Consider the following 13533-nt stretch of genomic DNA (forward strand, 5'->3'; position numbering starts at 1 on the left):
ACTGAAGGGCATTAAGGAGACAACTTCAGCCCGGGCCGGTTTTGCCCAGTGGTTAGAGCGTCAGCCTGCGAGCCCAAAAGTCTCGGGCTTGATTCTGGTCAACAGTGTGTACCTTGGTTGCCATTCGCCCCCGGCCCAGTTGGAGTTGCACGGGTGGCAACCAACAATGTGGCTCTCTCACATCGATGTTTCTCTCTTTCTCTCCCTCCCTCCTACTCTGTCTGAAGGTAAATGTAAAAAAAAATTTTAAAGGATACAACTTCAAAGAGAACTGAAGGGCAGGTGAAGGTCAGCCTTCCGTATGGACTGGCCGTCAGCATGACAAAGCAAAAAGCACTATCATACAACTTAGTTAAAGATGCAAATAAAATAGATGAAAGTCCAATGAGATAAACAGTTAAGAACAGTCATTTAGAGTGAAAGGCAAAAAAATAAATACAGAAAGAAAAATATTGTAATGGTTCCATTTATATGAGGTAACTTGAGAAGGCAAATTCATAGACAGAAAATGGTATAGCAGTTATTAGGGGCTGGTGGAGAGGGAAACAGTTATTTAATGGGTACAGTTTCTGTTTCGGATGATGAAAATGTTCTGGAGAGGGGATATTGTTGATGGCCATACAACAATGTGACTGTACTAATACCACTGAATTGTACAATTAAAATGGTTAAAATGACAAATTTTATGTTATGTTTATTTTCCACAGAACTATTGATGATATACAATGAAAGGAATTATAACTTACGAGAAAAATTACAAACATCAAGAAATTTATAGAATATATGTATCTTGGATTTAAAAGCCTATATTAAAATATTTAAAATGTTGCCCGGCTGGTGTGGCTCAGTAGTTGAGCGTTGACCCACGCACCAAGAGGTCACTGGTTCGATTTCCCAGTCAGGGCACATGCCCAGGTTGGGGCCAAATCCCCAGTGGGGGGCATGAAGGAGGCGGCCAATCGAGGTTCTCTCTCATCGATGTTTCTGTGTCTCTTACTCTCCTTTCCTCTCTCTCTAAAATCAATAAGAGAGCCCTGGCCGGTTTGGCTCAGCGGTTAGAGCATTGGCCTGCGGTCCGGAGAGACCCGGGTTCGGTTTCCGCATAGGCACCACTATGACTTTCAGATGCCTCAGGGTCGTGCTCTTGCTCCACAGCAGAAAGAGACACAGGTGTCCTCAAGGCCTCTCCCATCAGCAGACTTGGAGTGAAACATGGCACCTCCCTCCCCACTTTGCTTGGTGAGAGCGGATTTAGCACAGCAGCCTGTCCCCCAGTAAAAACCTCTCAGCACCTTTGCTTTCTCTAACCTTTTGTGTGTTCTTTTTGGGGTTTTAGAACCATTTAACTCTTGCATTTTTTAAAGTTGAATTTCACATAAATTATTTGAAAATGATACTTAGTGCATTCACCATGACCAACTGCTGGCTCCGAAATGAACGTTCCAACACAATAATCCTGGTGATTCAGCTGAAGAGTGGAGGAGCTGAAGAAAGGATGGGTAGAGGAGAGGGTGAAGGAGAATGTTCCAGATCGGGAACAGCATGTGCGAAGGCCTCACGCAGAAATAGAGCTTCTATTGCCCTGGCTGGTTTGGCTCTGCAGTTAGAGTGTCGGCCTACAGTCTGGAGAGACCCGGGTTCAGTTCCCGCTAAGGGCACATACCTCGGTTGCAGTTTGGTCCCAGCCCTGGTTGGGTCATGCAGGTGGCAACCACTCGATGTGTCCCTTTCTCATTGATGTTTCTTCTCTCTCTCTCTCTCTCTCTCTCTCTCTCTCTCCTTCCCACTCTATCTGAACAAAAAATGGAAAAATGTCCTCCGGTGAGGATAAAAAAACAAAAACAAAAACAAAACAGATATTTATTTATTCATTTATTTTCCTCACCCGATGTGAAAAACATTAATCATACTCTAATCAGTGACCAAACCCGAAACCCAGGCATGTTCCCTGACCTGGAATTGAACCCACAGCCATTTGGTGCAGGGGATGACCTTCCAACCACCTGAGCAGCCCGGCCAGGGCGGGAGCCTGTGCTCACTGAGAGCTAGGACGTCTCGGTGTGGCTGGGCAGCGAGTGCAGGGACGGGGCTGGTGACCGGCACATTCATTCCTGGTTTTGATTTTCAGGAGCAGAAGCCCTGGCCTCTGGGAAGCCCTCACCAATGAGGGGGCAGGGGCCCTTTGATGTCCAACCACGTTGCCAGTAATTGCCTCATCCCCCCACTTTCGACACTGAATCTGCCCTCACCTGACCTCTCAGCTGCCTCTGGCCTGGAAGCCCCTGGAGGGCTGGACGGTGTCTGTCTGGAATCAGTAAAGCCATTTCATTGTTGAGTCCCATGGTTTTGGGCAATAAGAACATGAATGTTACAGCCACCCTACATACTTGGTTGCAGGTCCCCATTTAGATGTAATGTGCCTGTTGCAACACCAGGTGGCAGGATCGTGCCAGGTGTGTGGCCTGGCTAACCCCTCAGAGGAGATAGGCTGTGCCCAGGGCACACTGCAGGGTAGCAGGCCTGTGCGTCACAGGATACACCTGAAAGGGTACCTGGATTTCCTGGGTGATCAGGGACTCGCCAGTTTCTGAAAGGTAGCCTCCTCTAGGTTGGGGGGCCTTGTGAGAGGCTCGAGACGTGTGGGTGCCGTGCTGCGATGAGCCGCCTGGAAGGGTGCGTGGAGAGGCACACACAGCCTTGGGTCCCAGCTCCTCCTCACCGCGATCAGAGTCTCACAGGATGAAGCAGTTAAGCCTGAGGTACCCGTGAAAATCTTGAGTCTCTGGGCATTTGGGGACAGAGGCGGGTCCCAGGTGTGGCAGATCTGGGGAACTAGCCAATCCCATTTCTCTTCCAGGACAGATTTCCCAGCCTCCCTTCAGACATATTGGGGCCCTGTGAGTGGGTCCCAGCCCATGGGATGTTGGTCACAGGACTTCTAGGTCCAGCCTAGGAGTCAACATCCCACACTCTGTCACTTGCTGGCTGCCTTCTTCTCCTTCAGCAGAGCAACTGGGGCCAGAGCAGATTGATGGCCTCCCTGGCCGCAACCCTTCTCACCTGGACTCATCCCACACTTCTCCCAAGTCCCTTTGCCAGGAGACTGCAGCTCCTCACTGAAGAGGCGGGTCCCTTTCTACCTGCTGAGTCTGGGATCTTGCGGATGTGAGACCTGCAGAGGCTTCAAAAAGCATTTGCTTGTTTCTACTTTACTTTGGCTCACCTGCAACTACCTTGAAACCATGCCTGAGCGAGCCTGTGGAATATGAGTAAGCCCAGTCATCGTGTCACTTCAGCCAACCCCACGACCTGTGAACCAGCCACCCCACGACCTGTGAACCAGCCAACCCACGACGTGAGAACAAGGTTGAGACCAAAAGAGCTGCCCAGCCAAGCTTAATCCACATAGCTGACCCACAGACTTGAGCTAAGTAAATGTTCATTATTCTATTGTGATTGATTTTATGCAAAATTGTGTCACTAGATAAATGCAACATGGCAACTGAAAAAGACAGAGTGAAGCAGAACCACCACCATCCCCGTGGGGATTCGATGTTAACAAACAGCAGCTTTTACTGTGCTGTCACAATGAGAGTTCAGGGTTAGCTTGTTACTGCTGCAGAGCCCGTCCTGTCCTGACTAATCCACAAGGAAATGGATCATGGGCCCCGTCTCTGCTTGGTGCCTGAGAGACCTAAGCAGAGGGGAGCCGGTAGGTTAATTGAAATACACGGATACAGACTAGCCTGCCAGTCTTGGCGGCAAAGTACTGGCGGGTCTTCTGGAAGCCCATGCGCTGGTAGAGGGCCAGGGCAGAGTGCTGCAGCATGGTGGTGCTGAGGACGACTTCACGGTAGCCCTGGTCGCGTGCAAACTGGAGGACAGTCCTGACCAGGGCTTTCGCTATCCCCTGGCCCCGGTGCTCCGAGGCCACGCTTAAGCGAAACAGCTCCAACTGCTCATTTCGCAGGGTGGGGTCCTCAACAGGCAGAGCTCCCACCGTGCCCACCACCTGCCCCTCACACTCAGCCACCCAGAAGCAGGAGCCAGGCTCACTGCAGTAGGATTTGGTGATGTCACACATGTCTGTGCGCAAACTGTGGTCCACATACTGGCTCCAGGGGCATTTGGCAAGGAACCTCAGGGCAGCAAGGAGGGTGAGGCCAGCCAAGAAGGCCAGGAGCCAGGAGCCAGAGGCCAGGAACAGGGCAAGGGGCCCCCCAAGCAAGAGCACAAATGTCTGTGGCAGCTTCAGGACATGGCGGAAGGTGATGGGGGCATGCTCCAACATGCCCTGGGAGAACAAGCCCAAGACCCGCTGGCGGTCACGCTCCTGGTATTTGCGGATGCGATAAGGAGCCATGGAAGTCTCAAAGTCCACCAGAGAGCTAGGCGTCCCTGCACCTCTTCCTGGCAGCACTGGGGAAGAGAGAGGAAACCAGGTGAGAACCCCCATGTCTCCCACCTCCCAGGAACCAGAGTGCCCCTGATCAAGGGCTAGTCTTTCTGCCGCTGCCTGAGGAAGTAGGCCACAGTCCTGGGAGAAGGTGTAGGGTCAGAAAGACTTGCATTTGATCAGGGGCACCCTCCCCTGCACTCTTCCCTTTCCTGGCTCTCCTCTCAGCCTGGTACATCAGGTGACACCGTGCAGCAGCCAGAGCATGTGTCCCCTACCCATGGTCCCTCCTCCAGGGTCCGTACTTAGCAGGAAGCCTGTGTTCCCAAGCACAGGCTCCTTCCCTCGATTGCAAATGTTTAGGCTGCTGAGGCGGCATAAGAGCCAAACACCCAAACTGGCCTTCAGAGCCAGAGGAGGGTCTGGGGCCCCAGGCCACACAAAGAGCACCGTCCTTCCACCCATGTCCTCTCACCTGCTACCACAAAAGCCTCAAAGGTCCAGGGTAGCCTCAGCCTGGCCTCCTCCCTCAGCCTCTGACTGGCATCCAGGTGGACTGGGCACAGCCTGCTGTACCTGTGGGGACCAGGCCCTGGAGGCCACCTCATTGGCTGGTTTCTGACCACATGTTCATCATAAACCCCAGGATCAAGGAGCAATGCAAGGCTGTGGCAGGGCAGGCAGTCAACTCTGTGACACCAGGAAATAGTGGGGGTAGAGGTGGCAGGGAAGTGGGGTTAGCAGGGTCTGCAACAGCCTAAGTAGAAAGCAAAGGGCTAATGAGCAGTGTCAGTAGTTTTGAGTGTGTGTTGGGGGGTAGTGGATGGGGGATTAAAGACCCTTCCCTGAGGTGACTCCGTTTAATATTGGGGTAAAGTGGAGCAACAGATCACCTGGGTAACCAAGCCAGCTCCCTCATATCCTTCCAGAGCACCTGGGAGACAGCCAGCTTTTTGCTTTAATATGTAATCCTTGACTAAAGAGCCAAATCCCATGGCCTACCAAACTGCATTCCTCCCCTCCCACACCAAAGGTTCTGCAATAACAAGCTGTTTTTGCTGGTGGAGCATTTGGGCTCTGGAACTACCTGGTTAATGTGTAAAGGACACTGTTCCTGACTCAGCTGAAAACGACTCTTTAAAGGACTCGGGGAGCTTAGTATGTTAACATCTTCCTTCCCAGGAACAAGATTTGTTTTCTTCCTGTTAGAAAGAGCTAAAAACACTCTCTGTAGTTACAGAAATGAAACCTGTAAAACCCCTCTGCATAACATGAAACCTAAAACATACGAATTCAACTTCCCCAGTAGTGCAGGAGCTCAAAAGGGCCAAAATGCTTAGCAGTTAAAAGGCTCTGCAGAGATCAGCATGTTGTCCTCCGCCCCTGTGGATGCAGTGGCACCTTTGGGGCAGTAAAAGCACTTACAGAGAGCACACCCTCTTCCCAGTAATCCCACTTCGGGAAGCGATCCTAAAGAGAGGTATGTGCCAAGATTGACTTGCAAAAGGGGGGCAAACATTTGAAAGCAGCACAAATGCGTGATAATGGAACCACATATGCGATGTTACGCGTCGCTAAAATGAACGTGTTGGAGTGTTGGTGTGGGAAAAGGTGGTCTGATGGTCCTTAGGAGCACACCTGGGGTCTCCCAGATCTGAAACTTAACCCTGACCACAGCATTCTGAGCTTTGGCGGGTGGGGGGGAGCATCAACTCTCTGGGGTTCAGGGGGATCATACATTTATAATGAAGAGGTGTGGGGGTATATACTTCCTGAACCAGTGATCAACCTTTGTATTACCACTTCGGGGCCAACTGACATCATGTGCCTCTTGATGACAGGCAACAGGAAGGACACAAAACCTTTCTACTGTCACTCCCAAAAGTATCTGAACTGACTCAACTCATGAACAATTCCAGATTGTGAAATTCTGAAAGACTACTCTTTTAAAAAATTACAACAGCCCTGGCCGGTTTGGCTCAGCAGTTAGAGCGGCAGCCCGCAGACCAGAGTCCTGGGTTCGGTTCCCGCTAAGGGCATGTACCTCAGTTGCAGTTTGTCCCCGGCCCTGGCTGGGGTCATGTGGGTGGCAACCACTCGATGTGTCTCTTTGACATCGATGTTTCTCTCTCTCTTCCTCCCTCCCTCCCTCCAGCTCTATCTGAAGATAAATGCAAAAATGTCCTCGGGTGAGGATTAAAAAAAATTTTTTCAACATTATTTTTTTAAAGGACTGTTCTAGACGAGAGCCACGACAAACAGTATAGGGCAAGTTCCAGGAGGCCTGCAGCTGACCTTCCTAGTCCAGAAGAAAAACCTGTGGGAGACGTGCAGATAGGTACTTAACACACACCAAATGTAGCAAGTATTGACAAATGGTGAATTCACATAAACAACACATGGGTGTTCCTTGTAGTACCTACAGTTGTTTTGTATGCTTGAAGCTTTTTGAAGTAGACTTGACAGACCAAGCCTGGTTCCTCACTGAATCACATGGGGTTGGAATGAGGACTAAACAAGAGTGCTTAGGAAGTGCACATAAGACCTCAGCTATGTGCTTCTGCACTTTATGAGCGTGAGGGAAATCCCTGGTTTGTTCCCGAAGTAGTCCTACCTCTCCACTTGCTAGCACATGGCAAGATCACACTTCTCCACCCTTCCACTCCTTTTTTAAAATCCTCACCTGAGGATATTTTTCTATTTATCTTCAGGGTGAGTGGGAGGAAGAAAGAGAAACATCGACATGAGAGGGACACATCGACTAGTTGCCTCCCGCATGACCCCAACCTAGGCCAGGGACAAACTGCAACCGACGTGTCCCTGACCAGAATCGAACCTGAGACTCATTAGTCCGTGGGCCAATGCTCTACCGCTGAGCCAAACTGGCCAGAGTGCTCACCCCTTTTGACATTGGCTCGGCCATGACTGGTTTTGATCAGCAAAACAGAGATAAGCGATGTCACGGCCATGTGGAAGCTCTGAGAGCCGCCTGGTACGGCAGTGTCCTGTCAGCTGTGCAGGGGTCCGTGGAGCACATGATGAGATGAAGCCTTCCTGTTGACTTATGCTGGCCATGAAGAGTGGGCAAGAAACTTCTGTCATGTGAAGCCAATGAGCTTTAGGGACCAGAACTGCAGCCTAACCTAAGCCAGAACTCCACAAACCACCCAGGATGGGTCAAATCCTACCCATCACTCATTTCTGCCCACAGGTTTACTGGACAGCAGCCGCGCTCATTGTGGGGGTACCGGCTGTGGCTGCCCTTGCACCACAAAGCAGGGGCTGAGTACATGCTACAGAGACCAACGACCTGCAAGCCTGTCGGTACTTACTATCTGGCCCACCATAGAAAGGTTTGCTGACCCGACTTTGATTCATACAATCAAAATACAAAGTGAGAAAAAACTCAAGCCATTTATGAAACATGATTTTATACCAGTGGTAGGACCTTGGGCAAGTCACCAAGATCTTTTAGTGGCCGTATGTAAAATGGGGGTAATAACAACATTTATCTCATAAAGTGTTATGAGAATAAAATTAATTCTCATGGGCAAAACAGAACCAGGTTTGGCAAGGGGGTGCTGGAGTATCCAGAAGTAAGGGCAGGGGGGTATGAGCTCATGTATAGAAATCCACTAAGGCAAAAATCTAGTACCCTGTAGACATCCAATAAATGTTTGCAATTCCTATTCCAATTATATAAAAATAAAATAGATTTTAATGGAAATAGAAGACTAGAAAAAAATAACAAATAATACTAACAGTGATTATCTTTTAAAATATTAACAGGTAGGATTAGGTTTTTTTCCCCTCTGTTATATCATTCTGTACTTTAAATTTTACTATAATGAAGATATATAAATTTTATAATCAGAAAAGAAAAATCAGTATTTTTTATACATGCTGAAAATTTTTAATATTTCTGTCACTTCACAAAACATCTTTTGTTGACATTCTACAAATAATGCCATCCAATAATGTCCCAATACTTTCTTCTTGTGAAGATAATTTATATATCTATAAAAATAAAAGACAAGTTATGACATGCTAATATATTTATGCACTACTAATTTTTATTATACAAACATGTATAAGTGAAGTCATTTATCACTCAAGTATTGGGATCATGGTATAAAATTACAAATGTGATTAAAATATGAAAAGTAGATGGCAATTCATTACTTATGTCAAAGTGTCCTTTAAATCGCAGTTATGGTAGTAACTCTCTAAACACAGAAACCAAATCTGTACCAGTTTTAAAAGTATACATCTACCCACTAGCTTCATACTAAATTTATTTATTTTATATTACAAAGGTACTATGTAAGCTTGACATTTAAAGTTATCTATTCTTCCTTCATTAGAGAATGCTTTTATCAACTAAGTTACATAAACCTGCACCTTCCAATTCTTTGCATCTGTCATTATTTTAAAGTAATTTTTAATTATATTTACCTTTTTTAAAAGGTAAAAAAAACGCCTTGGCTGAGTGGCTCCGTTGGTTGGAGCATTGGCCAGTACACAAAAAGGTTGTGTGTTCAATCCTCAGTCAGGGTGTGTACGGGAGGCAACCAATCAATGTTTCTCTCTCACATGGATGTTTCTCTTTCTCTTCCTCCCTTTCTAAAAAAAAAAAAGAAAATCAATAAACATATCCTTGAGTAAGGATTTAAAAAAACTAGAAGCAGCCCTGGCCAGTTTGGTTCCGTGGTAGAGAGCTGGCCTGTGGACCAGACAGTCTTGAGTTCGATTCCAGTCAAGGGCACATACCTCCGTTGCGGTTCGGACCCCAGCCCTGGTCAGGGTCGTGTGGGAAGCAACCAATCGATGTGTCTCTCTCACATAGATGTCTCTTTCTCTCTCTCTCTCTCCTCCTCCTCCCACCCACTCTATCTGAAAATAAACAGAAAAATATCCTCGGGTTTAAAAAAACAACTAGACGCATAGGTGAGCAACAGCCAACAGCACTGGTACTATCCCTCCTCTACCACATTCTACAAGTGTGCATTTACAAACCTTTTTGACTTCTGTAATATTTGTTATTTCAGGAAGATTTTCCAGAGAAACTTGATGACCTTCTACCTGAGATATTAGGTCTTCTTGATCTATTTGTTTTTCTCCATCTTCAATGTAAACAATTAGAATCGAAGTGTCATTTGCTGAGATACCAAATTTTTTCAAAGCCTCTGAAATCTGAGGGAAAATAAAAAAGACAATAAAGCAGTAGTTTCTATAGCTGAAGCATCTCGCCATCTACTTTCTTCCCTGCTCAGGTTATTTTCATGTCCTAAGGGTTCTCTCTGCCTAGTTCTTACCTTCGTCTAACAGTTCTGCCTCTAGAGTACCCTCTGATCAAAGGCGCACCTCCTCCTGTGGAACCAAACTTGAAATTCTTGGCAGGGCACAAGGCAACCCCTACCTCTGACCCCAAGTGACCCTCAGCCACGCACTCCTGCCTTCCAGCTAGTCTGGACTCTTTGGAGCTCCCATCAATTCATACGTCTTTGCCTTCGCTCACATCCTTTCTCTGCCTGGAGTGCTGGCATCCTTCAGGGTCCAGTTCAAATGTCACTCCCACTCACTGCACCTCCTCCTTACAGAACAAACTGTTCTTTGCTGTTCCCACAGATGTGAATTATTATTCCCACATATCATTTATCTTAGGGCATTTCAACTTCTGCCTTCTTCAGGAACATATTTGTTTCTTCTGTTCCTAGAACTGTAAACAGAACAGGAACAAACTCAACAGATGTTTATCGAATAGTTTCTTGAATTATTTCAAATGATCTCAAAGAAACAATAATTATCTGGTAATTTTTCCTTCAAGTACTGGGGAATTCTATTACCATGACTTTTATAAATATTTCAAACACCTGTATTATTTATTTAAATATGTTTTTACTGATTTTTTAGAGAGGAAGGGAGAGATAAAAACATTGATGTGAGAGAGCTACATCAATCGGCTGCCTCCTGCACAGCCCCCACTGGGGATCAAACGTGCAACATGGGCAGGTACCCCAACCAGGAATCGAACTGGGACTTCTCAGTCGAGGGGACGACACTCAATCCACTGAGCCACGCTGGCTGGGCCATCTGTATTTTAAACCGTACCACAAGTTTCCTAATTTTTCTTTTGATGATATTAGTAACTGGTTGTGTTATTAACAGTAGTAGTAATTTCAGCAAAATTTCAGTTACTTTTTAAAATTTTTATGTGGAATGTCTTTGGCTCAATAATTCTGATTACTATCAGTATCTCAAACCACAAACTCTTCCTATGTACTGAGTGTGTGAATAAGCATGTGTGAAGGGCTGTTCTAGGTACCAGGCAGACTTCTGGTATATGGAAAAGACATGAGTTCTATCCTCAAGGATTTGACAGGGAGAATAAAGATATGTATGATGCCCTGGCAGGTTTGGCTCAGCGGTTAGAGCGTCGGCCTGCGGTCCAGAGAGACCCAGGTTCAGTTCCTGCTAAGGGCGTGTACCTCGGATGCAGTTTGTCCCCGGCCCTGGTTGGTCGTGCTGGTGGCAGCACTCGATGTGTTCCTTTCACGTCGATGTTTCTCCTCCGCCCCCCCACCCCCCAACTCTATCTGAACAAAAAAATGGAAAAATGTCCGCGGGAGAGGATTAAAAGAAAAAAAGATGTATATGGTACACAAATATCCATGCCTATTGCTTTACCACTTAGATTCAGATATCACTTAACAGGGATCTTCCCGACCCTTTATAGATAAAACTATTCTCGCTTAAATTAACAAAACTTTTGTTTGCTCAGATGCTGAGTCCAAAGCTTATTTTTCTAGTAAGAGGCAGAGCTACACCTCAACTCTCTGTCCAGACCTTTCTTCACTATTATTTTGGTTTGTTACTAACAACAGGCTTACAGGAATTAAGTCTCCAACTCAACACGGGAACCTACACGTTATCATGACAGGGTCAACAGAAGTAAAGTAAGTAAAATCCATATTAATTACATTGTTATTTGGGGACAGGTTGAAAATAATTTCAGTAGATAGAGTTCTTGTTTTCATTTTTCCTAGTTTGTAGAGATGAACTGCTTTGTTTGCTGCTACAAGAATCTGAAATGGATCGACGATCTACCAAAGAGAACAAAAAGAATTACACACAGAGTCTGGAGTACTCTAAAGACACATGCCCTGCCCAGCCAGTGTGGCTCTGTGGTTGAGCATCGACCTGTGCACCAAGAGGTTGCCAGTATGATTCCTGGTCAGGGCACATACCCAGGTTATGGGCCAAATCCCCAGTGGGGGGCATGCAGGAGGCAGCCAATCGACAGTCTCTCTCATCGATGTTTCTCCCTCTCCCTTCTCTCTCTCTCTCTCAAATCAATAAAGAAAAAATATTAAAGACACATGACCTATCTCATGGTAACTCCAAGGCCAGGCTGTTTTACGTCATCACAATTCCTATGGACTATATTTTCAAAACTGCTATCTTAAGGACCTAGGTGTTCAGAAAATCATAGAATTTTAAAGCTGCAAAAACCTTAAATAGTAAAAAATTTTAAAATACCATTTGTCAAGGGCTAATATGATAGGAAAGATCATATTCTGAACATTTAATACTTATATTTTCTTTAATTCTTGAAACTACCCTGTGAAATCAGTATTCTTATTCACCAGCGGCAGATGAGGAAAGGCAGGCAGCGGGAATCTCTGGCTTTGAACGCCAGCTCTGTCACTTAGCAACAAGGGAACTCAGGCCAATTCCTCAGTGCTTTCTCTGTTAGGTGCATGTAATCAGAACTTACTTCACAGAGTTGTTTTGAAGTAAGTTATTATGTAAAGCACTTAGAATGATGCCAGCAACAGAGTAAATACTATATAAAGGTTGGCTACCATTTGTGCAAAGTCCTAATGATTGGCAGAGTTGGGATTAAGTCCTGGCAATGAGATTCCACAGTGTGTGCTCTTCAGCACTATGCAATGCCTCCTGTGCACAGATTTTCTAGTTCAGATGAAAAAAGGAGATCCAGGCATCTGCCATTATTATAAAGCCAGACCACAACCTTTCCTATCTCTTAATGCAGGGACTGAAATTTCAGCCTCTATTCATTGTTAAATTCAAGGTTGCCCAAATCTGACTCTACTCCGCAGCCTGCACAAGAACTTTTTACCTGAAGATGATAATTTTAGGATAAAAATTAATGTTTTCTTAAACACCCCATATACCTAATTCATTCTCACTTGTACTTACCACTGTAGGGTTTATTAATGAACCATCAATGGAACCTTCCATGGCCTTTTTTCTCAAGTCCCCAGCATTTTTTACATCTTTAAATAACAGAAGGGTCACCCTACATTCAGGAAATAGGTCCAGCTGATGTGTTAACTGCATTTCATAGATAAGCAGGATTCTATTGCATAAAAAGACCAGAAGACTTCTTTTGTTTAAAAATTAACATTATAATTCATAACAAATATTCTTGCTAACAAAGTAACTAAAGTAACTTTAATAATAACATACAACTGTTAAACTAGAAAAATCCATATTGGTTTGTAACTAACAATAGGCCTGGGGGCGCTTGATAAACAAGGGCAGAGGGACCTCAGGCGTCATCTCAAAACACCCGGTATATTCCCGGGTGTGGCTCAGGGTATGGAGCGTCGTGCCATGGTCTGAGAGGTCCCATGGGATTCCGGGTCAGGCACATGGCCCGGTTGCGGGTTCGATGCCCAGTAGAGGGCGTGCAGGAGGCAGCCGATCCATGTTTCTCTCTCCCTTCCTCTCTCTAAAAAATCAATAATATCAGTAACATACATGTGTATTTAAAAACAACAAAACCGTGACAGCTGCCCGGCACTGTCCCTCCCGCTCACCTCCTCCAGCCCGCGTCCTTCCAGCCCGGGCCGCTCGAGCGCGGGGAAGACTCACCGCCGCCTCGGACGATCTTCCGGAAACAAACACTTCAACTTCCGGGAGCTCGGCGCAGCAGCGCCCGAGCCCCGCCCTCCTCGAGTCCGCAGCTTCTTTCCGGAATCCCGCGGGAGGAAGGTTCCGGTCTTCGGTCCCACCCGCCCCACTTCTGCAGATCCTTCTTCCCCAGCTCGAGGCCCGTCAGCCGACGCGGAGAGCCCAGGTTCCGCCCGTCACTTCCGGCGACGGGGGCG

At 46.5% G+C, this 13533-nt stretch overlaps 2 protein-coding genes across 3 annotated transcripts; both read right to left on the reverse strand.

Moving 5' to 3' along the window:
* Positions 1 to 1981: 1981 nt before the first annotated feature.
* NAT8 (N-acetyltransferase 8 (putative)) lies at positions 1982 to 9524 on the reverse strand. Of its 2 annotated transcripts, none has more exons than XM_036263153.1 (2): positions 9413 to 9524; positions 1982 to 4419 (listed from the first exon to the last, which is right to left on the reverse strand). In XM_036263153.1, the coding sequence occupies exon 2, from the start codon at positions 4361 to 4363 to the stop codon at positions 3695 to 3697; it is 669 nt and encodes a 222-aa protein (XP_036119046.1). In that variant the 5' UTR covers positions 4364 to 4419; positions 9413 to 9524; the 3' UTR covers positions 1982 to 3694. The 2 variants fall into 2 exon arrangements, with proteins under 2 accessions (XP_036119046.1, XP_036119045.1); XM_036263152.1 differs by lacking the exon at positions 9413 to 9524 and adding an exon at positions 4872 to 5025.
* TPRKB (TP53RK binding protein) lies at positions 8278 to 13394 on the reverse strand. The gene is made up of 5 exons (XM_036263154.1): positions 13298 to 13394; positions 12620 to 12779; positions 11377 to 11499; positions 9413 to 9589; positions 8278 to 8413 (listed from the first exon to the last, which is right to left on the reverse strand). The coding sequence occupies exons 2-5, from the start codon at positions 12758 to 12760 to the stop codon at positions 8327 to 8329; spliced, it is 528 nt and encodes a 175-aa protein (XP_036119047.1). The 5' UTR covers positions 12761 to 12779; positions 13298 to 13394; the 3' UTR covers positions 8278 to 8326.
* Between the last annotated feature and the right edge of the window lie 139 nt (positions 13395 to 13533).

This window comes from Molossus molossus, unplaced genomic scaffold (assembly GCF_014108415.1).
Source record: "Molossus molossus isolate mMolMol1 unplaced genomic scaffold, mMolMol1.p scaffold_m16_p_15, whole genome shotgun sequence".
NCBI classification, from domain to species: Eukaryota; Metazoa; Chordata; class Mammalia; order Chiroptera; family Molossidae; genus Molossus; species Molossus molossus.

Coding starts and splice junctions, on each gene's coding strand:
- NAT8 (XM_036263152.1), bottom strand. CDS start 5,004: ATGAGGTGGCCTCCAGGGCCTGGTCCCCACAGGTACAGCAGGCTGTGC. Junction 4,420..4,871: donor TGAGGCTTTTGTGGTAGCAG/GTGAGAGGACAT, acceptor TCTCTTCCCCAG/TGCTGCCAGGAAGAGGTGCA.
- TPRKB (XM_036263154.1), bottom strand. CDS start 12,760: ATGCAGTTAACACATCAGCTGGACCTATTTCCTGAATGTAGGGTGACC. Junction 9,590..11,376: donor ACCTGTCCCCAAATAACAAT/GTAATTAATATG, acceptor ATTTTCCCTCAG/ATTTCAGAGGCTTTGAAAAA. Junction 8,414..9,412: donor ATATTACAGAAGTCAAAAAG/GTTTGTAAATGC, acceptor TTATTTTTATAG/ATATATAAATTATCTTCACA.